This window comes from Cyrtonyx montezumae, unplaced genomic scaffold (genome assembly GCF_038088225.1).
Source record: "Cyrtonyx montezumae isolate F1298 unplaced genomic scaffold, pur_monq_1.0 scaffold_23, whole genome shotgun sequence".
Classification (NCBI taxonomy): Eukaryota; Metazoa; Chordata; class Aves; order Galliformes; family Odontophoridae; genus Cyrtonyx; species Cyrtonyx montezumae.
The window spans coordinates 3,607,480-3,628,446 of NW_027071970.1; the positions used below are offsets into that span (position 1 = coordinate 3,607,480).

General features: G+C 48.0%; 5 protein-coding genes across 5 annotated transcripts; 3 read left to right on the forward strand and 2 right to left on the reverse strand.

The window, feature by feature from the left end:
- The first annotated feature begins 212 nt into the window (after positions 1 to 212).
- LOC136050043 (cytochrome c oxidase subunit 6A1, mitochondrial) lies at positions 213 to 1,418 on the forward strand. The gene is made up of 3 exons (XM_065738658.1): positions 213 to 347; positions 495 to 634; positions 1,162 to 1,418. The coding sequence occupies exons 1-3, from the start codon at positions 248 to 250 to the stop codon at positions 1,246 to 1,248; spliced, it is 327 nt and encodes a 108-aa protein (XP_065594730.1). The 5' UTR covers positions 213 to 247; the 3' UTR covers positions 1,249 to 1,418.
- Positions 1,419 to 4,236: 2,818 nt separating this feature from the next.
- Positions 4,237 to 4,727, reverse strand: TRIAP1 (TP53 regulated inhibitor of apoptosis 1). Its single transcript, XM_065738660.1, has 2 exons — positions 4,566 to 4,727; positions 4,237 to 4,377 (listed from the first exon to the last, which is right to left on the reverse strand). The coding sequence occupies exons 1-2, from the start codon at positions 4,710 to 4,712 to the stop codon at positions 4,294 to 4,296; spliced, it is 231 nt and encodes a 76-aa protein (XP_065594732.1). The 5' UTR covers positions 4,713 to 4,727; the 3' UTR covers positions 4,237 to 4,293.
- Positions 4,728 to 8,940: 4,213 nt separating this feature from the next.
- Positions 8,941 to 10,154, forward strand: DYNLL1 (dynein light chain LC8-type 1). The gene is made up of 2 exons (XM_065738895.1): positions 8,941 to 9,078; positions 9,996 to 10,154. The coding sequence occupies exons 1-2, from the start codon at positions 8,947 to 8,949 to the stop codon at positions 10,131 to 10,133; spliced, it is 270 nt and encodes an 89-aa protein (XP_065594967.1). The 5' UTR covers positions 8,941 to 8,946; the 3' UTR covers positions 10,134 to 10,154.
- Positions 10,155 to 11,014: 860 nt separating this feature from the next.
- On the reverse strand, positions 11,015 to 16,694 carry COQ5 (coenzyme Q5, methyltransferase). The gene is made up of 7 exons (XM_065738841.1): positions 16,539 to 16,694; positions 16,049 to 16,198; positions 15,370 to 15,594; positions 13,708 to 13,814; positions 12,064 to 12,152; positions 11,745 to 11,856; positions 11,015 to 11,624 (listed from the first exon to the last, which is right to left on the reverse strand). Exons 1-7 carry the CDS (start codon positions 16,687 to 16,689, stop codon positions 11,523 to 11,525), a joined length of 936 nt encoding a protein of 311 aa, XP_065594913.1. The 5' UTR covers positions 16,690 to 16,694; the 3' UTR covers positions 11,015 to 11,522.
- A 484-nt stretch (positions 16,695 to 17,178) lies between these two features.
- Positions 17,179 to 19,572, forward strand: LOC136050173 (dynein light chain 1, cytoplasmic-like). Its single transcript, XM_065738842.1, has 3 exons — positions 17,179 to 17,312; positions 17,544 to 17,681; positions 18,980 to 19,572. The coding sequence occupies exons 2-3, from the start codon at positions 17,550 to 17,552 to the stop codon at positions 19,115 to 19,117; spliced, it is 270 nt and encodes an 89-aa protein (XP_065594914.1). The 5' UTR covers positions 17,179 to 17,312; positions 17,544 to 17,549; the 3' UTR covers positions 19,118 to 19,572.
- The last annotated feature ends 1,395 nt before the right edge of the window (positions 19,573 to 20,967 follow it).

A 20,967-nucleotide genomic window follows, 5' to 3' on the forward strand; every position in this document is an offset into this window, starting at 1 on the left:
ACCACCACCCCTCCTCAGCGCCAAAATGGCGCCCACCCTCCAGCGCAGCAGCGCTAGCTAGTGCTCACGTGACTAGCGCGCACGTGACTAGCGCGCACGTGACTACCACGAGCCCGCCCCGCGCCGACGCACGCGCAGAAGCGCTCCTCAGCTCAAGGTCAGCCGGGCGGCGGGGGAGCGCTGCGCAGCCCGTCTCGCCGCACTGACGCCACTTCCGGTTCCGGAGGGCGCAGCGGACGCTGAGAAAATGGCGGCGTTCGGTCGGCTGTCCCGGCTGCTGCCCGCCGCCCCCGGCCTGGTGCCCGCCCGCAGCATGGCGGCGGAAGCGGCGCACGAAGGCGGCGGAGGTAACGGGGACGAGAGGGAGTAGTGCGGGTCCCCCGCGGTTCCCGCTGTCGGAGCCGCCGGCAGCGGCCCGCTCCCGCGCCGGTGCTTCGCGCGCCCTCGGGTCCCTCTGTAACGCCACTAATTGTTGTGTTCCGTGCCGCCTCCAGCCCGCATGTGGAAGACGCTGAGCTTCGTCGTGGCGCTGCCCGCGGTTGGCGTCTGCATGCTGAATTGCTACCTGAAGGCGCAGCACGAGCACCAGCGGCCCGAGTTCATCCGCTACGCGCACCTCCGCATCCGCAGCAAGGTGCGTACACGCGCTCTGTTCTGAAGCTTTCGTGGTTCGTGACCTCCGAGTTCCCGGAGGTTGAGCTGGGAGGAGTGCGGGCCTCTGCTGAACGAGGGGCTATGGACATAGCCTTGCTCTTAACTCGTAGCTTTGCTCCGGGCTCGGCTGTGTCTGGAAGCTCAGGTGAGTCCTGCCCTGCCTCAGGTAATCTCGCTGATGTTGCACAGAGAAACGTCTGTCATAGAGACGCTGTGTTTCCCCTAAGTACAGATCTGCACGCCTACTGCTGATCCCACATTCGCACAGCAGGGGGCCCTCATGGCACAGCGCAGTGAATGTCTAAATGACAGCAATGACCTTGCTGCTTAGAGAGAACAGCTGTCAGCTAATGGAGACTGTTTTTCATCTCTTGCTTTGTACACCCTGGGAGCACTGCCAGCTTGCTTAAGCTGGAGTCCGTATTTACTGTTGAATCCATTTTTGCTATGCTTAGTAGCTCCTTCAATTACTTGCCAAGGGCTTATGTTCCTTCTTTCTTCCAACAGCCTTTTCCCTGGGGTGATGGGAACAAAACTCTATTCCACAACCCTCATGTAAACGCTCTCCCAACCGGTTATGAAGATGAAAACTAAAATCTCAAGCACAGCTAGAACTTTGGCTCTTTTTCCATTTGGACCAGGCTGTTCTGTGGGAACCATCACTGAAGAAGATCTGCATTCCTTCTACAGTCAAGTTGAACGGTGGTCTGGCCTCCACCAGTACTTGTGTAGAAGTCCTTTAAATAAACAGTTCCAAGCCTGAATTTAGGCTCTGACTTTTTTTATTAACCTGTGACTCCTTAAAAATTCCTTAGTTCAGAGTTGAGGCTTCTGTGCAGGATACAGCACAGAAGCAGAGAGGTTCAGCTGAGTGTTAATACCTGCTCCTATATTTGGTAACATTAACAAGTCGTGCTTCCATCATGAAGGATATGAAATTGAATAACGCATTGCATGTGGTTTAACTGATTGTTGTTATCCCACACTCAGATGAACAGCTATTAGGCTAATATTTTAAATTAAAATTCAGTATACAGGGAAACGTATCCTCCATAATCAACTATTGCAATATTTAGGAGTTGTGAAGGGAATTCTCTCTTACACAGATCTTTTTGGGAGAGGGAATTCCAGCAACACATTTATCTTTAGCTCTGGTAGCCTTCAGTGTTGATCCTTAGCTCTCATGTTTTCTACTATATCAGCACACATACAACACTGCTTTTAAGAAAGCTGTAGTCCAGTTATACAAAATCTCAAAACAGGTATTACATACAAAAGCAATTTTTGCTCTGCTGCATATGTCTATGTAATACATACGCCCTTTGAGGTTCTTCCGAGTGACACAGTGCACTTATTTGCCACAGTTAGCCAATTCCAAACCTTCTGAGTCTGTACAAGTACACATTTTTTTATCCCAGAAGCAGACACTTCAGGACAATCAATGTTGCAATGCAATTTATTTCTTTCTCTTAGCAGATGATGCAAGATGAAAGATGCAAATGATGCAAGACAAACTTATGTTAAATAAGAGCAAGGCACTAGTAGGCACAGTTACTTTAAAGTTAACTGTTAGAATACATTTATTCTTATATATGAAAATTATAGGAAAGCAAAGCAGTTTTATGTGTTGCTCAAAACCGAAAAAAGGCTGTGTATCTGATAGACCATAATTTATGGTGCTCCTACAAAGACATGTCTCAGCTTACCAGCTGAAAGTTGGTTCCATTTATACCCAGTGACACAGCAGTAAGCATTAACAGCTTACTGTGTAAGTGCTACCACTTCATCCCTGCACAAACTATTTTGCCAGCTGCCTCATTCACCTGAGGAGTGTGGTTAACCCAGACTACATGACTGTGCTTGAGCTACTGCCATCACTGAGGATATGGGTCACGACGATCCTGGTGTGCTGCAGTTTCTGACCTGCATGAGCCTCGACCCTCTCTTCACTTGCAGCTATTACTTAGAAGCTGTGGTGCAGACAAGCCAGCTTTTACGTTTGAGAACTCCAATTTTCTAATTAAAACAAAAAAGTAAAACCTGAGTCACCCTTCAGTTAGTGTGTAAGAGCTAAGGAGCATGGCACTCACCATTCTCCCCTCACTGTAAATCCAAAAGAAATATGAAATTTACTCCTCCTTCGTCCCCAGCACAGAATACATTATCTCTTTTACCTGTGTTGGTGTAGAGAGGACAGTTCTGCCCATTCCTGCCACAGTGCTCACAGGGCCACGGGATGAGGTGGGCTGAATCCTGAGCTCACACTGTGCTCACCCTTTCTATCTAGCTATTGCAAGATCTGCAGGAGTGAAGGAAGCTTTGTTGCTGAAATATCAGTGTCAAACAAGTAGAAAACACATTTTGAGAGGAGAAAAGGGTAATTCCTAACAGCTCCTTCCCAACTAGATGGGAAAATACACACCATCCTATTCTTTTTGCTGAGAAGCCTCCTTCACTTTTGTACATCCAAAGGAAAGGGATTTCAGATACTCATTTTAGGAAAAACCAGAAAGTGTCTGCTACTCACTGTCAAGTTGCACAAAGGAGTGACACAAACAACCACATTCACATGGGGTGTCTGGCAAGTTAGCCAGCTATCTCACTTTCTCAAAAGCCACTACCAAATGAGTAACTTACTTCGGAGTTTATGCAGTTTATAAGCCACTACATTAAGACCAACAAATAACTTTAATTTCCTTTACCAGGTGTAATGTGCACACAGGCCAGGAGCAACTCAAATAGAGGGCGAGGTCCCCCAAGAGGCAGGACAAGCTGCTTGCCAGCTGTAAAGCTTCAGTCCAACATTGCTCTCATTCAACACATACTTTGATTACCTCCACCAAAAAAATGTAACAGGAGTTGTAGCCAACCTGGTGCTCTGTGGTGGCACATACAAAGATGGCAGGTCTGTGCAGTTTTACTGCAGCCATATATCGCACTAAAAGAGCAAGAATCCAAATTCAGAATTGCTTCAGTATCTCAGAAAAAGTCAAAGAAAGAGGCCTCCACATTAACTGTTTCTTCAGCTGTTACAAGATGCCTCTGTCCCTCTTGGAGGTCATAATCAGACGCTATCAGACAGTTATCCACTTGAACAAAATATAACTTGTTATATTTATTTCATTCAAGTTATTGCAAGTCCAGGAAAAGTGCTTTTATGCCATCTCTGTGACTGGCACAACCAGTGCTTTAGCCCCTCAGCATTTGATATCACATAAACCAGACTTCTTCCACCAAAATTCAGCACCACAGAGATGAGACAAAGTAAACCAACCTTCTTTTTAAACACTTCCAAGTGTTATATAAATAATCAAGAGAAATGGGTCACAGATCAACCATTAAGAAGTTCAACATCTCCCAGTATAAGGTACATTCGACAGAAGTTAGTTAAATCATCTTTTTGCACTGTTATAAGCCAAACCACCAACACAATTCATTAGGAATGAGGCAACAGGTACCACATCATAAAGTCTTTTGTTTTGTGGTAGTTTGTTTTTACAGGCACAGAAGACCCCACTCCCTAGAATGCTACAGAGGAGGCAGCTTAGCACAGCGCTATCCAGGCGCGTCCTGGCTGCTGTGCGGTCACCGTTCTCAGCCCATAGGCTCACGTTAATGACTCCATCCATACACCTCAAGTCAAGAGGAATTTTCAGCTTTCCCTTTGCTCGGGCCCATGAACTCCAGCCCTTCGATGGGTATGTCCTTCTCCTTGATCGCTTTCTGGGAAGAACAAAAACAACACAAGTTACGTTGGGAGCGTGTTTCAGACAGCACTTCACAGTGCTGAGAAACAAAAGCTTCGGTTCAAAACACCATCTACAGATAACAGCCTCAGGACTGCATAGGGTGGGCTCCTAACGTGACAGGTGCTGAGCTTCGTGCTAGCAGCAGCTCCACGGGGCCCGCACCTGCACGCAGAGCTGGTAGCGTTTGAAGAGCTGCCCGCAGGGGTCCCCGTCGCTCTCGCCCTTGAGGAACTTCTCGGCAAACCAGCGGTTGAAGCACTGATCGTACTCGCGCTTCAGCTCGGTGCACGCCTCCCCGACGCTGTTCATGGCGGCAGCCGACCCCTCCGCCACCGCTCCGCCGCACTTCCGGCGCGTGTTGATGACGTCACATCGTCGCTTCCGGTGTCGCGCGATGGCGTGGTGCCGGTGGCTGCGGGGCGGTGCGGGGCGCGGCCTGAGGGTCGGGGCGGCCACGGCAAAGCAGAAAGTCACGCCAGCAAAGGTCGGGCATCGCCCGGGGCCGGGCCGCGCCGCGCCGTTAGAGGCGGTAACGGTTTGAGTAGCCCCGTGTCTGCTGTCTTGCAGGACAGCGTCACGGTGGAGGTTCTCGACCACCTGGAGTGCCTGGCCCTGGTGGATTTCCGCGATGCCGAGGGCGTGGAGCGGCTGCGGGAGGCGGTGCGGTTCGCTGAGCGGCTGCGGGAGGTGAACACGGAGGGCATCGAGCCGATGGACTCGGTGCTGGAGGACAGGTAAGGCCCGCAGCTCTGTGGCTGTCGGGCGCGTTGTCGCTGGGAGTCGCCCACGTTCGCGTCCAGCCCCTCTGCTCACCGAACTAACCGCGGGCGTTGTCCTCAGGTGTCTGTATCTCAGGGAAGATGACGTTACAGAGGGCAACTGCACGGCAGAGCTGCTGAAAAACGCTGGAGAGAAAGTGGAGGAATATTTTGTAGCCCCACCAGGTACTGTCTTTTTTATAGAACCTCTGCATCTTGCTCGAGTTAACCCAAGGAGTGTCACCTGCTGTAGTGAATTGCTTTTCAAAGTAAGGAATGACTGTAGTCATCTGTACTACCAAACAAAACCAGGAGCAGACTGCAAGCTATCGATCCAGAAGCAGTAGGGAGGTTAATGTTTCCTTAAAGCTTCTGCACATCACTGCTTACATGCTCACAAATTCAGACTGTCTGCACTTAGGAGAGGTGCTGTTACGTTAAGCTGCACTGCCAGCTGGTCTCACACAGCTCTCTGTTTTCTCCCAGGTAACATCCCTTTACCAAAGCTGGAAGAACGTGATACTTTCCTGAAGGGTTCATAGCAAGAGAACTCAAAATACCATTTCCATATTTTATTTGGAAAACTACAGTTTGTGCAGTCACAACTGAAATGCCCCAGCACGAGTTTTGATCAGAAGAGCACACACCCTGCTAAACTTTCTATACCATCCTTCTGTAAATTCTCTTGCTGCTGAAATACTCGATGTTAATGAAACTGGAAAGCAGCATGACAGATGTTCTTAGTGCTTTTATTTATCAAAGTACATTTTATGTATTTTGCATTACTGAATGAGTTAAAGGCTTTAACAAGAACATTAAAAGCTGAAGATTAAAAAAAAAGATAGTTTTACTGAACAAGTTTGTCAGGAGAACAAGAGAGGTGAGATGGTTATAGCTGACATTTCTCAACTGGCAGAGAAGCTTCCTCACTGAACCTCTACCAGTCAGGCTTGCTGAGGAAAGCTAGAGACACACTGAAAGAAGAATACTGCAGCAAACTAGAACCAAATAGCCCAGACCATTTGTTTCCAGGCCACTGTAAGTGGAGTAAAAGGCTTAAAACTGATTTTTTTCTTCCTGTGTGGTGGCCTTCCAAGTACAGATTTAAGAATCCAGATTTATTTCCTCCAATTATAATGCCATGCACTAAAAGATTATAACATGCTGAGCCACAGTGAAATTCCTGAAGAAGTGCTTGAAGATCCTTGAAGTTATTGTAATAGGATACTGCTAATCAGCAGTTTGAAGCCTGCTCTTATGGCTCTTGAGAGCGTGCCAGGAGAGGACAGGAGAGCCTTCCATAACTCTTTATGGGCAGAAACTCCTCCTGACATTGGAATTTTGTGTCATCCACTTTACACAATGCATGTTCTGTATCTGTTTGCGAAGAAAAAACCCACATTACTCCCACTTTGCTTCTCTGTTGTCTCTGTTTCTGCATAATGAACAGCACCAGCTTTCTGCATGTGTTACTTGGTAGAGGAAATGCTAAGCACAGCCATAATCATAATTATTTCTCCTATCGGCTGCATATTCTACATCCCTACAAACAGAATGGAATATAAACTTAAGTCTCTACTCCCAGTATCAAATTCACTGCAAAACTTGAATGCTTTATTAGAGCTTGTCAAGAATCAGACCCTGCAAACTGTACACCAGATTCAGCCTCAGAGGTGTCCGTGGTGAGAGCAGAAGGACAGACTTCAAGGAGCACCATATGACATGCAGGTTAGCAGAGAATTCCTACCCTGAGAGATCCCCATGTGTCCTGTCCATTTTGGCCGCCTTCTTTCACCACCAAAGGGAATGGGGACAGTATTTACATAAAGAAAGGGAGAGTGACTGCACAGCATGGCCGCAGGTGCCAGCAGCCCAGTGTGTCATCAGGCAGCAATCAAAGCACTTCGGACCCAAATGATCCCACATTCCCCATGCAGCACAGGCTGAGCTTAAAGCTGCCAATTCTCAGTTGCTCCCTTCCCCACACACCCAGTGAGAGGACTGCCTGATGCTTGTTCCCTGGAGCCTAAATTGTCTTACAAGTAGAAAACATATTTCCTTAATGAAGGGGTTTGTTACAACATCCCCACTAACAAGGGAATTACAGCCCTGACTGAGATCTCCACAACCAGCACATCAGGAACCCTTGCACAGGGTGGACAAACTGCCTGCGGGGCAGCGTGCGTTGGTACCTCAGCTCCCCCAGCCTGTGTAATGAGGTGGGTGCTGCTCTGTGGGATGGCTGAGCTCCACCAGGATGGGCTGCACCCAGAGGGGAGGAGACACACATGGCCCACATCCTTATACTGTTCTGCTACAATACAACTAAAAAAAAAAAAAAAAAAGGTAAGTGAGGCAAACATAATATGCATTTGTAAGACAATTCTGTTTTTCGCAGTGGTTCGTTACAGCCAAAAGGTCTGTTCATTTAAAAAAGAAAGAAAGGAAGCCATATTCTGAGCCACTGTACATGTACCAGGTTTCCTTGGAGACCATGGAGCTGGCTTGACTTGCACCTGCTTTGTTTTCTCTGCTGCTACACAGTTCAGTAACATAAAATTGGACTAAATGCTTTAGCAGATAGAAGCCAGGTTTACAAAGATCATTTCAAGGTGGAGATTTCTTCAGTTGTATGGAAATACAAAAACTGAGATTGTTCTATTGCTAATAATTATTATTTCATGTCTTAATAGTAACCAGGAACCTTGCCCCAGGAAAAAATCTCATTCTGATCAACACAGAGTAAAAAAAAAATAGAAACCTCAACTGCAAAGTGCTTGTTATCTAACCTCCCTGTGAGCAGGAGTCTCATGACAGGCATCATCCATTACCCAACATCTCTGGCACGTCCTCTGCTCCAGCTGTCATCTCCTGTGCATATATGTTCTGCCTTCCCCTGGAGCTCCAACCTGAGGGAAATGCACTTTCACATTCCTGATCAGCAAGTAAAGCTGTTATGTGTTCTCTTTAAAGCCACTCAGGCTTCTGTGTGTCTCTATAAAGCCCTGTGTCTCACCCACGCTGACATTTCTTGCAGTCGTCATCACATCTGTTCCTTCAGCGAACCAGTTCTTAATAAAAGCACAGAAACTTGCCTGCAGCCACCAAACACCACCTCCTCAGCTGATTCTGGAGTTCACTGTGAGCACTGGGCAGACGGATCGATGTCTCATTTCTGCCAGCACACAAAGAGCCATTGCTGGTGTTAGGGTGACAGCACTGCTCTGTAAATCATTGCTCACTGTGGCCCCGCTCATGTGGTTCCGCTCATCAAAGGAACCGAGTTTAGAGCGGACCCGATCCAGCTCCGAACACATGGGCAAAAGGTTTTTAAAGGTGTGGTCTGAAAAACAACGACAAACTGAAAATAGGCACGTTAATGTGAAAATGGATGGAGTGCAGTTTCAGAGCATCGCAGCGGGCGCCCGCACGGCGCACCGCGTCGCTATGGGAACGGACGCGGGCACGCGGCATGCCGGGCGGAAAGAAAACGCCGGAGTAAAATCCAACCAGAGCTCCGCCTGCTGGCCAATGAGAGCTTGGAGGGGGGCGGGACGGCGACCAATGGCGGGCGGCCGGAGCGGAGGAGGCGGGGCTTAGGGCGGGGTTTTTGGTGTGAGGCGCGGCGCTCAGTCCGCAGCTCCGCTCAGCGCCGGACCGCAGTGCCCGCATCGGTAAGAGGGTCCGGGTCCGGGTCCGGGTCCGGGTCCGGGTCCGGGTCCGGGGCTGGGAACGGCGGTGTGCTGCACCCGCAGCTCGGGGTTCTGTGCCCGCTGCAGGTAACCATGAGTGACCGAAAGGCGGTGATCAAGAACGCGGACATGTCGGAGGAGATGCAGCAGGACTCCGTGGAGTGCGCTACGCAGGCCTTGGAGAAGTACAACATCGAGAAGGACATCGCGGCGCACATCAAGAAGGTAAAGGGCTGCGGTGCTGCGCTGCTGGCAGCTCTGTGCATGTAAAAGCGGCGGGGGGGAATGTTGCTAGGCGAGTAGCTCTCGAGAAACGAGTTCCAGAGACAGCAGTGCTCCGAGCTGCACTCCGTGTGTAGGCCGTCATTCCTTGGGCTGCGTTCCCCACCCTTTGCGTGGACTCCTGTGGTCCTTCTGTGTTTATCTCGCAGTACTTTAAGCGTTTACTTCCATTATCTCCCACCCCAAATGAACCAGAGCGGCAGCTGAGCCATCCCTGCACTGATCTGGACCGAAATGCAGCGGCTGTGTTTGAGAAGTGCAGCTTTGCTGCCCTTGTCATTGTTTGGGGTTCCTTCCTCACAGTTTGTCACGTTTTCTGCCTCCTAACTGGAGCCTGACAGAGCTGAGCAGAACGCAGACGCCTGCACACTCGGAGCTGTAGGCTCCTGCAGCATACAGCCCCCAGCTGTCGGGTTCTGCTCATGCTAGGCTTGCACAGATGAATTTCCAATAATCTCACAGCAGGTACAAATGGGTAGAATGTTCTCAGGACACTGGTGTAAAGGTATGGGCAAATAATTTTCCACTGAGTCCTTTCAGCATCCTTGCTGATAACAACAGCTAATGATGTTAAAATAATGGCTTAATCTGTACAGATTCAGCACAAGAAGTGAAGTATGACTTTTGAGGAAACATCACTGAACATACATGCTTTAATCTTATTCCTGCTGAGCCTTTTTAAGTAAGCAGCAGATAGTTATAAGACAACAGATGATCCTTGTGCTTAAGAGCATATGCTGCTCCTTAATTGCCACCTTCAGAATGTGGTACTTGCTAAGAAGTGACATGTCAGTGCCAAAACAAAAGTGTTAGCACAGTTCTCATAAGAAAGGCTAAATCTGTAGTTCTCTCTCCTGTAGGAGTTTGACAAGAAATACAATCCTACTTGGCACTGCATCGTGGGAAGGAACTTTGGCAGCTACGTGACTCATGAGACCAAACACTTCATCTACTTCTACCTCGGCCAAGTTGCTATTCTTCTCTTCAAGTCTGGTTAGAAGCAGACTCTCTCTGCTGCTGTGTCTGGCTGCAGGACTGCACACCCAACAAACAGCCTGCGACCTGCAGCCTTGCTGACGAAACAGACCTCCATCTTTGTTGGATTGTTAATGATCAGGGATTTTTCTGTAGTAGCTGGTATTTTCATTGTGGCTCTAAAGGTGTCTTCCTTGTATTTATTTTCTTTCAAAACAAAGCTTATTTGCTAATAAAACCACTGGAACAGTTTATCTTTGAAAACTTCCATCTACCCTCCTGCTGCCTTAGCACTCACATTATCTCTATTCCCCCTAATGGAACATCCCCACACCTATTTTTTCTCCTAAATCCACAGCGTGTGAATGCTGTAAATCTATGAACAGATCATCCATCAGTAAGAAAGAATAACAGGAAAGATTTTTTCCTGAGAGAAGGTGGAAATAAGACTGTGTCCTGAGTCTTGGTAAGTATTCCAGTATGCGTAACCTCCCAGCATGTGGAGCTGCTTTTCTGATATCAGGTGAACTGGTGAGCTAAGAGCAATAGCCCTTTTTCTTCCACTCATCAGAACAGAGCATGAAAAACAAGCTTACGCAGAGCTGTCACTTTAGACTGTAACACTGTATATTCACTAGTTTTGTTTTGAGGGGTTTTTAGTTTTCTTCGTCCCTGTAGCCTGCAGCAGAAGCACCAGGTCTTAAACTACACTGTTGAAGGAACAGGAAGAAAGGAGTGGTATTTTTATGTAGTCATTATACATCTAGCACTGACAGAGGAAAAGATTTCATACACAGGTGAGCACACACAGACTGATTTTGGAAAAGTTATGCAGTTATTCTCCCTCTGAAAAATCTCTTCTCTTGTAGAAAGACAAAAATACCAAGTTAAGTGGAATATAGCTGATGCAAAGCTGTTTTATTTCATATGCCTTCCATTTCTATTTGAAAGAAGTAAAAAGAACAGAAAAAAGTCCACTAAATCCATATGACTGAAGGACAATCAGAGCTTAATAGAGATTTAATAAATCCAAGGTACTTTTCATTGCTACAGTAGCCTCCTTGAACCTCAGTAAGAGAAAGGAGGAATATTATTTGAAGACTAGTTAGTCTGTGTTCACAGCAGGTGTAACTGAAGCTGCTCCATTCATTAGCACTGCTTCCTTTTGTCCACGTCCTTTAAGCACTTGAAGGGAAATTCAAGGGTAAGAAACTGGCCACAGAATTCACTTCGCCCTCAGGTTTCTTGAGGAGAGAAGAGTAGCTGATGTTCTGGATCTGACTGCTGAGCAAATATCTGCTGCACAAGTTCTTAAGACTTTCATCTTTTGTCTTGACAGCGTTAAAATCCCCGAGCTTTCAGATCCCTCAGGAAAACGATACTCGCTGTGATCTGCCACGTAGCAGACAGACTCACAGTTTGAAACCTGAGTGAATGGCAACAATGCCGGAGTTTAGGTTCTGATAATCCACTTTCAAAAACCCTGCATCTTCTATCATTGCCTTCAGCTCCTCCTGAAAAGTAATAGTTCCACAACTGTAACCACCTGAATGCCTGCAAGCCAGCTGCCTCCATGGTTATGATGTTGGGAAATAATTCTGTGTACTGGAGCACGCAGAGAAATACTGCCTTACCTGTGGGGGGAAGCGCCGGATGCTCTCCACGAGGTACTGGTAAGACTTCCAGTCACCAGCAATAACCTCACCCAGAACAGGGATAACCTGGAAACTGTACAGATCATAGAGCCTGCAAAGACAGACAGCAAGTACATATCAGTACAAACAAGACTAAAACCAAACCTCTCCAACACAAGTTGATATCCATACCACATTACTTTGCAGTGTGAATCTGATTTAAATGCACAATGAAAAGGCCCCAGAGCATCTCCATCTCTTCCTCTGAGTGCAAGTTAAGAGTCTTGTGACATGGCATAAGGCGTCACCACGTTCCTACCTGGAAAGAAGAGGGTTGCTGACATGACTGAATTCAAGGCAGAGAAACCTCCCTCCTGGCTTCAGCACACGATAGGCCTCCTGAAGTGCCTGAGACAAAGCAGACACAGTGACAGCACTGCAGGACAGCACCTGTCTCTTACCATCCATGTAACAGCAATTCAGGGACGGGCTGAGGGGAGTAAAAACAATTCTGACTGGCTGTCTCCAATTTTAACTTGAGAAGCACTCTGACACCATCAAAACCCAGAACACTCTGACTGCTGCATAAATAGATTTGTATCAGGCTTTAAGATTAAACTATGATGTTAGGAAAGCAATTTGTCTTCTCTTTTTTTCCTACACTTAGTTGATCAACATTTGCTGTCGGAGCTCTTATAGTTACAGACCAAATCTGGAAAGGAGGTGACTCAACTACAAGAAACTGAAATTGAGAAGAGTGTAATACAAATATTTTTAATCAAAAGACTTCATTCATCTGCAAGACATTCCAGAGAGCCAAAGAAGAAATGATTCCAGGTTTTAGAGGAGTAATGTATGAGGAAGGAAAGGGGAAAACAGAATGTTTAACTACATAGAAAACTCCATCCTGTCTTCAAAACAAGATAAGGAAAGGAGCCACCAAGAAACATTATATTGATAATTCTATGTTCTTTCCACACAAGAGCACAACAAAGTTGTGTTCAACAACCTCTGCAGGTTTTACATATGTATGGCTTCAGTTGTTGTTTTCCTGAGGAAATGACATCAAAATATGAACAGTACACATATAGAGAAGGAGCTCTGAAACAGAATCAGAGGCTTCAGTGTGTTTAGTATCAGATCTCCAAGGAGCCACGCTAACAGACTGCTGTTTCTGGTTTCCTCAAAGAGGTAGAAGGTAATGAGCATGTGCCTCCCAAGGGTGCAGACAAGCACTGTGACAGGCTACCTGAGTTAAGGTAAGTTCAAGGAGGTTTGGATTGAAATGCTGCACCTTCCATGGAAGGAGCTTTGCTAAGATTGTAACACAGTCATCCAAAACACAGGTAACAGATCTAACTAGACATGGGTAATTTAACCTAACTTCATCCATAAGACAGAGAGACATTCCCAATGGACAGATACAACATAGTACAGAGTACCACTCTCAGTAATAAAAACTGTACTTTTTTTTTATGGAATACTGTAAAGACACCAAGCAGAAGTGAGCTGCACAGGTTAGGTCAACCAGCTGCTTCCCATTTTCTTCTCTGGGAGCTCTGCTGGCTCAAGCAGGGAAACAACAGAGAGTCAGATGCTTCCTGCACTAGAGGAATCTAGATCAGGTGCTTCAGGAAGATTTGGGACACAAGGACTGCAGAATCATAGGTTAGGAAAAGGTGGGGAATGTGACATTCAGCCCTTTTTGCCTTAGGAAGAGCTTGCCAAGCCAGAAAAATTGGCTGGAAATAGTACAGATGTAACTCCTTATAACAAAGGCGTGGCATTTTATCGCATTCCTTATTCAAGCACACTGCACGCTACATGTCACTTAAGTGCCTTTGTCTACTCCCAAGACATTTCTTTATCCAAAGGTGCTCCTCCTTGGCTTCCTCTGCTACGGCAAAAAAACCATCCGATGGATTGAAAGGACTTTGTGCCAGTAGAAGGCATAACAACTTACCAAATCAATACGAGTAACATTTCTTATTCCAAAGGCAATTGTGTAAACATCAAACTTGTTGTCATCAAAGGGCAACTCTTCAGCATTCCCAAGCACCCAGGACAAACCTAAAATAAAAGCAAAGAATATACTGAACAGACATATCATAACTCCCACTCCTCAGACTATTCCAAAAAGACCTTCCCTACTCCAGAAGGAAATCATCATTAATAAATTGCTATTGAAAAGCAGTGCTTCCATTTTGCCTTTCTGTTGGAGGGAAAAAACAACATCATCTTTGTATTCACTCACAAGTCTTTCAATGCCGTGTATTGTAGGAAATCAGCCAAAGCATTCCTCCATGTGTACGTGAATACGTTGCATTCATGGGGTTTTGACCCACCAGAAAGATTTCTCCCAAATTTTGTGACACAAACTGGCCTCCCACTGCAGCAAAGTTCCAGAAGGAGACTGTATTCAAAGAGCAACTACAAATGGCAACAGACCAAACACTTAAGAAATTTTGCTAGAAAGTTTCCATTGATTGAGGAACATTAAAAAAAAACCCACACTCCTCCATCAGCACTCAACATGTGATCCTACTGCAGCTGTGTTGTTTCTCAAACCCCAAGGACCATCTGTGCACCATTAGATGTTCGGATTATTTGTACCATAAATAAGGCTGCTTAATTTAGAATAAGTAGTTCTTAAGGTCACTTTTTGGTGACTCCGACGCAGAACAAAAAAAAAATGACTAAAACAAACCCAAACAGCCAGGATCTTTCTGTACTGGAGAGAAGCAGTTTGAAAGGGCAGTGTGCTAGAAAGAGGCACAGAGAACAAGAAAACAGAAAACCTAAGTTGCTGCCAGGAAACATTCGCATTTCATTTTTACAAATTTGATATGACAGTTGTAGAAAATATTGTATGCAAAAAAGCATGCAGCATTATTAAAGCAACAATTAGTCTTATTTAAACCTGGGCAGTTTGAAAGACAAAAAGTGGGCACCAAGAAAAGGTTTTGAGCAACAGAAAGATGTCCCTCAGAATACACTGTAGTAAAATCACAGGCCAGAAGTTTGTAAGGGGATAGATGAAAGGGATTGCTGCTGTCAAATAAGAACTGGGGTTCGTGCAGTACACCCTACCACTGCTGCTGGCAAAAACACATCAGCAGCAATTGTGAAGCACTGCTGCTTCCTTTCAGCATGCACAGCTGCTGCTGTTGGCAAATACAAACACAGAAATGTATACATGGGAAAACAGTAAAACGATGCTCCTTGAAATTAAACAAACATCAGACCTTGGACAGTGAGCAAATTAGCTCAGAAATTAGTTGCCTGGTAGTGGGGGGAATCACAGGAAGAACAGAAGGCAGGATACACCCAATGGCATGTGCTGAACAATGGAGTGAAGATAGGAAGTCAGAATTATGGTACAGCAGGACAACCCAGGCAACAGGAAGACAACCGAGTTTCTAAAGCTGCACTGTACAGAAAAAGAAAGTGAAAAACTAAATACTCATTTTGAGAATTTGTTATTTTTAAAATTTCTAATTTTCAAGCATAGCTTTGGTATAAACCACGGCTGTATAACTGATACTGTAATCCCCAAGTGGTGATTATCTGAAGGCTCATAAGTTCTATCAATCATATTACTGAAATGGTACAAAGCGTGACCTACCTTCAGAATAGCCAAGATGCTGCGCCCTCTGCTTCCCAGCTTTTAACATTTCCTTGTTAATGTCACAGACTACAACTTGGGAATCCCCTAGGGGATTACTTTTTTCTTCCTCGTAACTCTTAGAAATTTCCTGCCACGATAAGTTCTGATGGTGCCTGAGCTTCTGCTGGAGCTGGCGTTCTCGTACAGAACGAACATAATTAATGAACCGAAAGGCAATGTCACCTGCAATTGTTTTCAAAGAAGGATATGAGTTTTGGAATGTTTTCTCAACTTAGAAATCCTAAAATTCTGGGAAATTGAAACAGAAGGCTTTGAACATCAAACTCAGCACATATACATTCAACGTATAGTATGTATGTAAGTAAATAAAAGTATGTAAATATGTATATAAGGGAACATAGTAACAGCAAACACTTCACAACTTCCTGCAAAAGGAAACAGTTTCTGATAGTGTATCATGGCAGTGCTACGGTAACTTCAGAGCCTTGGAATGAGGTATTTCAAAACATAAATTAAACTTTACCTGCTGTAAATCTGCAACGAAGCAGACATGCTTTACTACGAAAGACAGCAGAACTGAGGCAAGAAAAGCTCAGGCAACCTCAGCCTGAGAAAACTCAAAAAAAGGTTTGAAAATAGTGTGGTGTAGTTACATAGGCTTTACAGAGGGCTTTACCTGTTCCACCAGCAACATCCACAAGGAGCGTCCCCGGGGAAGGGTTCATTTTGTGCACGAGGATATCCTTCCACACCCGATGGATCCCGAGGGACATCGAGTCATTCATTACATCGTATTTCTCGGCCACGTTTTCAAAGACCTGATAAACTGCAAAGAGAGGACAAGAGGATGAGACGCAACTTAAGAATCGGCCCCGTAGAAACCAGACGGGGAGGTCTGCCACCGTGCGGAACAGGGAAAGTTCACCTGAAAACTCCTTGCACCGAAAAAAAACCCGAGAGAATCTCATTGACCTTGTTGAGAGACAGAGGTCTCTTTGGAGAAACAGCGGCTCCGCGGGGAGGAAAGGAAAGGAGCGGGGAGGAAAGGAAAGGAGCGGGGAGGAAAGGAAAGGAGCGGGGATAATGCCCCCGCACACCGCCCCCCCCCTCAGCCCCGAGCACCCCTCCCCCCGGCTGCAGCCCGGCCCCGTCCCCGCTGTCCTTACTTTTCTCTCTCCGCTCCGCCTCGGACACTCTCTGGAAACCGAAATGTGGCTGTGTCTGTGTCCCGGCTGCCAGGCCCCGCGCGTGGCCGAGCATCGCCCGCAGAACCCCGCGGGACAGCAGCGCACGGCCCCGGCTCAGCCCCGCCGCCATCTTGGACGGCCCTTCCGCCGCTCCGCCGCCGCTCACGCTCCGCTCGGGCCATCCGCAGATGCCGGCGCTCTCACAGACACAAAACGGGCGCCGAGCTCTCCGTGAGCGCGGCCTGCATAAGGCCGCGTTCCTGTCGGAGCCGTTACCGGGACGGCCTCTCACGCTGCGCTTACGGAACCGCGTTCGGGCGGCTCAGCCGTGAGGAAGAACAGAAGGGGAAGAGAAGAACAGAGGCAGCGCACCCGCACGCAGAGCCCCGCGGTCACGGCACGGCCGAGGCTCGCCCCAACAGGGCCCGGCCTGCATCGCGGCGGCACATGCGTCGCTATGGCAACGGCCGCGGGGCACGCTGGTCCGAAAGAAAATGCAGGAGTAAAATGCTGCGAGACTGCCGTTTCTTAGCCAGTGAACGCGCGGAGCGGTTGCGGCGGTGACCAATGGCTGGTGGGCAGCGCGGAGGGGGCGGGGCGGGCGGCACTGGGAGGCGGGTGCGACGCGCGCGGGTCGGTTAAACCGGCGCGGCGGCGGCGTGAGCGGCTGCTTGTGCGGTGGTTTCGCCTTCCTGCGCTGGTCCGCTGCGCGCCGCTTCGCCTCGGCTGCTCCTGCTCCGCGGTCGCGGAACGGTGAGGGGCGATGGGGGCTGCCGGGCGGGACGGCGCCGGGATGCGTCAGCTTCTGACTGGGGCTGGGTCGGGTCGGGCCCCTTGAGCGCCGCTCGCAGGCGGCCTTCACTCGGCGCCGCGGGGCGGTGGCTGCGGGGCTGGGGAGGGCCGCGCTGCGGGGCCCCGGGCAGAAGGGCTGAGGGAGCGGCCGTGCCGGCGTGACCGCAGCCCGGCGTGCCGTGCCCGCTGCAGGCAACCATGAGTGACCGAAAGGCGGTGATCAAGAACGCGGACATGTCGGAGGAGATGCAGCAGGACGCTGTGGAGTGCGCTACGCAGGCCTTGGAGAAGTACAACATCGAGAAGGACATCGCGGCGCACATCAAGAAGGTAAAGGGCTGCGGTGCTGCGCTGCTGGCAGCTCTGTGCATGTAAAAGCGGCGGGGGGGAATGTTGCTAGGCGAGTAGCTCTCGAGAAACGAGTTCCAGAGACAGCAGTGCTCCGAGCTGCACTCCGTGTGTAGGCCGTCATTCCTTGGGCTGCGTTCCCCACCCTTTGCGTGGACTCCTGTGGTCTTTTTGCTGTTACTCTGTAATGCTTTCCATTTAAGCGTTTGTCTCCTGTCTAGTTAAACAAAAAAAAAGTGGCATCTGAGCTGTCCCTGTGACTGATCTGGACCAAAGTACAGTGGCTCTATTGAGAAGCCCCTACAGCTTCCCTCTGGGGGAAGGCTTGTTCTCCGTAGTTCTCAGTTACGGCTTTATTGAACTTAATCTTCAGGATCTGTTCAGTTCTGTACAGCTGAAACAGAAGCAGTAGGGAAATATTCTCTTTTCCAGATTTACTGTAGTCGTGTCTGATGTAGTAACCAAAGCAAAAAAAAAAAATCAAAACAAAAGCAAATAACTCCTGCTTATTTTTTAATCCGTTTGCAGTTTTTTTTCTTGATATCAAATTAACAGTAATGATTGCGGTGAGTGGTCAGCCCATGAGAATGGGAAAATCAGCGTTTTGATAGACATGACTCTGCTTTGGATGGAAGAGCTGTCTGAAAAGTGATGGAACTAAGAATGATTCTCTCCTCTGGAGAAAACTTGGTTTGCTGTTCCCATAGTACAGAAAGATTATATATATATTTTTCCCCAGATACCTGTGATAGTGGAGGAGGGAGTTTAACCTTAATGTTTTTCAGGTACTTTTTGTGGCACCTGCTAGAAACTTCTAGAGAGTTTACTTGATAGGTGTAAGACACAGATATGTGGAAGATGAGTTGATAGCACTGGTATTACAGAGCTTCTGGCAGAGAATTTTCCACAAACAGTCCCATCAGCACCCGTGTTAGAGATGAACAAAGGAGTCAGAATAATGGCTTCATCTCCATAGTTACAAAACTGGTAGTGAGCCTTTCACTTGGGCTATAGTTTTAGATGATGAATTATGGGAGGGAGAAGAGTACTTTCCCTGAGCAAAGGCAATGTCCTGAGCTTCAATTTGCTCAGATAGGAAATGCTGTGTTTTTCTTGTTTTTTTTTTTGTTTGTTTTTTGTCTGACTAAGCAGCAGATGAACAATACAAGGATTATCTTGTTTAGAAGATACTCAGGAGCATCTGCTGCTCCTAATTGCCCTGCCCAGAGACTGAATGCCTGTTCAGAAGTGTTCTTAGTGTCTAGTGGTCTGTTTTGCAGGAGTTTGACAAGAAATACAATCCTACTTGGCACTGCATCGTGGGAAGGAACTTTGGCAGCTACGTGACTCATGAGACCAAACACTTCATCTACTTCTACCTCGGCCAAGTTGCTATTCTTCTCTTCAAGTCTGGTTAGAAGCACGGACTGTGTGACACTGCATCTGGCTGCAGGACTGCTGGCTCCTGAGCCCGGTTCCTTCAGCTTCCCCGAGGACACAGACCTTGATCTTCAAGGGCAATGGCAGGGATCGTGATATAGCAGAAGGTGTTATGTTGTGGATATGAAAATGAAAATACCAAAAAAAGTCTTCCTTATATTTATTTTTTCTTGAAAGGCTTCATTTTTGCTAGTAGAGCTGTTGGAGGAGCGTGGCCTTTAGGAGTTGTATGCCATCTGCAGTATCAGCCCTTACTGCTTATGCTCTGTGAGTACTGACGGTGTTCTGTTCCAGAGCTCTCCTCTTCCTTTCTGGTTCTCCTGTACTGTTGGATACACTGACAGCTGTACTGTTGCAGAGCCTGAGCTGTTTGCTTTTCTGCTGATGCCTCTTTGGAGATTTGATTTGGAAAATAAACGTCAATGTCCACCCGGCTACTGCCTCGTTACTCAGGGAGCTCAGCGGGGCGGTGCCCGCGGGACTACAGCTCCCGGCATGCCTTGCGCCCGGTCGCAGCCGGGCCCGGGGCCGCCGCGGGGCGCTGCTCGCACGTGGGGAACGGTTAAGCCGGCGCGGGGTGAAGGGAGTGCGTGGCTGCCGGTGGGCTCCACTCCTCGCGGGGCTGCGTGGGCAGGAGGCAGCCCCGGGCTCTCTGCTGTCAGTGGCTACGGGTGAGGAGAAGGCGTTGATAAAGGACATGGATATGGTGGAGGAGATGCAGCAGTGCAGTGTGCTGTTTTGGCCATAGTACAGTGTGGAAAGAGAAACTGCTGCCCTTATAAAGAGGGTAAATAGCTGTGATAGCCTTGCTTTTATCTACTCACATCAATGCTGTGCTTCCTGGAACAGCCAGTTCTGTGGCAGTGAGGTTTGGTGGGCCTTGGACTGCTTTCCCTCCTTTCCTTTTTGCCGCCCCTACCTGTACCTGGTACACATACCTTTCCTGGTTCTTCCCATTCTGTTTTGCAGTACTTCTCATTTTAAATCGGTTTGCTGCTCTCATTGTGAGCAATGGGAGAGCATCTGCTGTCCTGTCCCAGTGACTGGCAGCTGGCAGGGAGCTGAGCGTGCTGTGGCTTTCCTCTGATGGACACCTGAACTGTGCCTGAATTGGTCTTAGGGTTCTGTTCATGTTTCTGTAGCAGCTGTGCAAAAGATTGGCTGCCTGGTTCCAAATTTGCAGTAAGAAGTGATTTTTGGCGTAGCTTTTGTACTCCTCTGTTGTGTGTGCTGAACCAGGCTTCAGTTGATCCTGATCCCAAGACTTGGGGGCCTGGCATCCTTGGTTTTGGATATGTAAAAAGTAACAAGGTGTGTACTGCAGATCCAAGAGGGAATTGCTTCAAAGGTCTTTCGACTAAATAGTACAGATGTTTCTTTTGTGGAAGTCTTCCTTTCATAAGGAAAACGCTCTTTGTTAGTGAAGAGTGGACAGTTTGCAGCTTGTGTGGCTCCACAGCTGGAGTACAGCCCACTTGGCACTGCGCTGCAGGAAGGAAGTTTGGCAGCTACGCGTCTCACGAGACCAAGCACTTCATTTTCTTCCTGGTGCGTGACCTGCACGTGCTGCTGTTCGGAGCTGTCCTGCAGGAGCCGCCCTGCCGGGCCGCGGGTGAGAGCGCAGCGCTTGTGGGGCTTTGTTGTGTTTGCTGGAGGAACAGCACGGAAAAACAGCACGGTGATTTGTATGTATGTGCTTTCCAAAGTCAGCCCCTTCGCTAATTAAAGTGTGTTTAGATGCGACCCCTGCACGGGGTGGGGCCTGGCGCGGTTCCCTCACGCACGTTCAGGGCGGGCCGCGAGGGGGCGCTGTGCGCGCGGCGGCGGG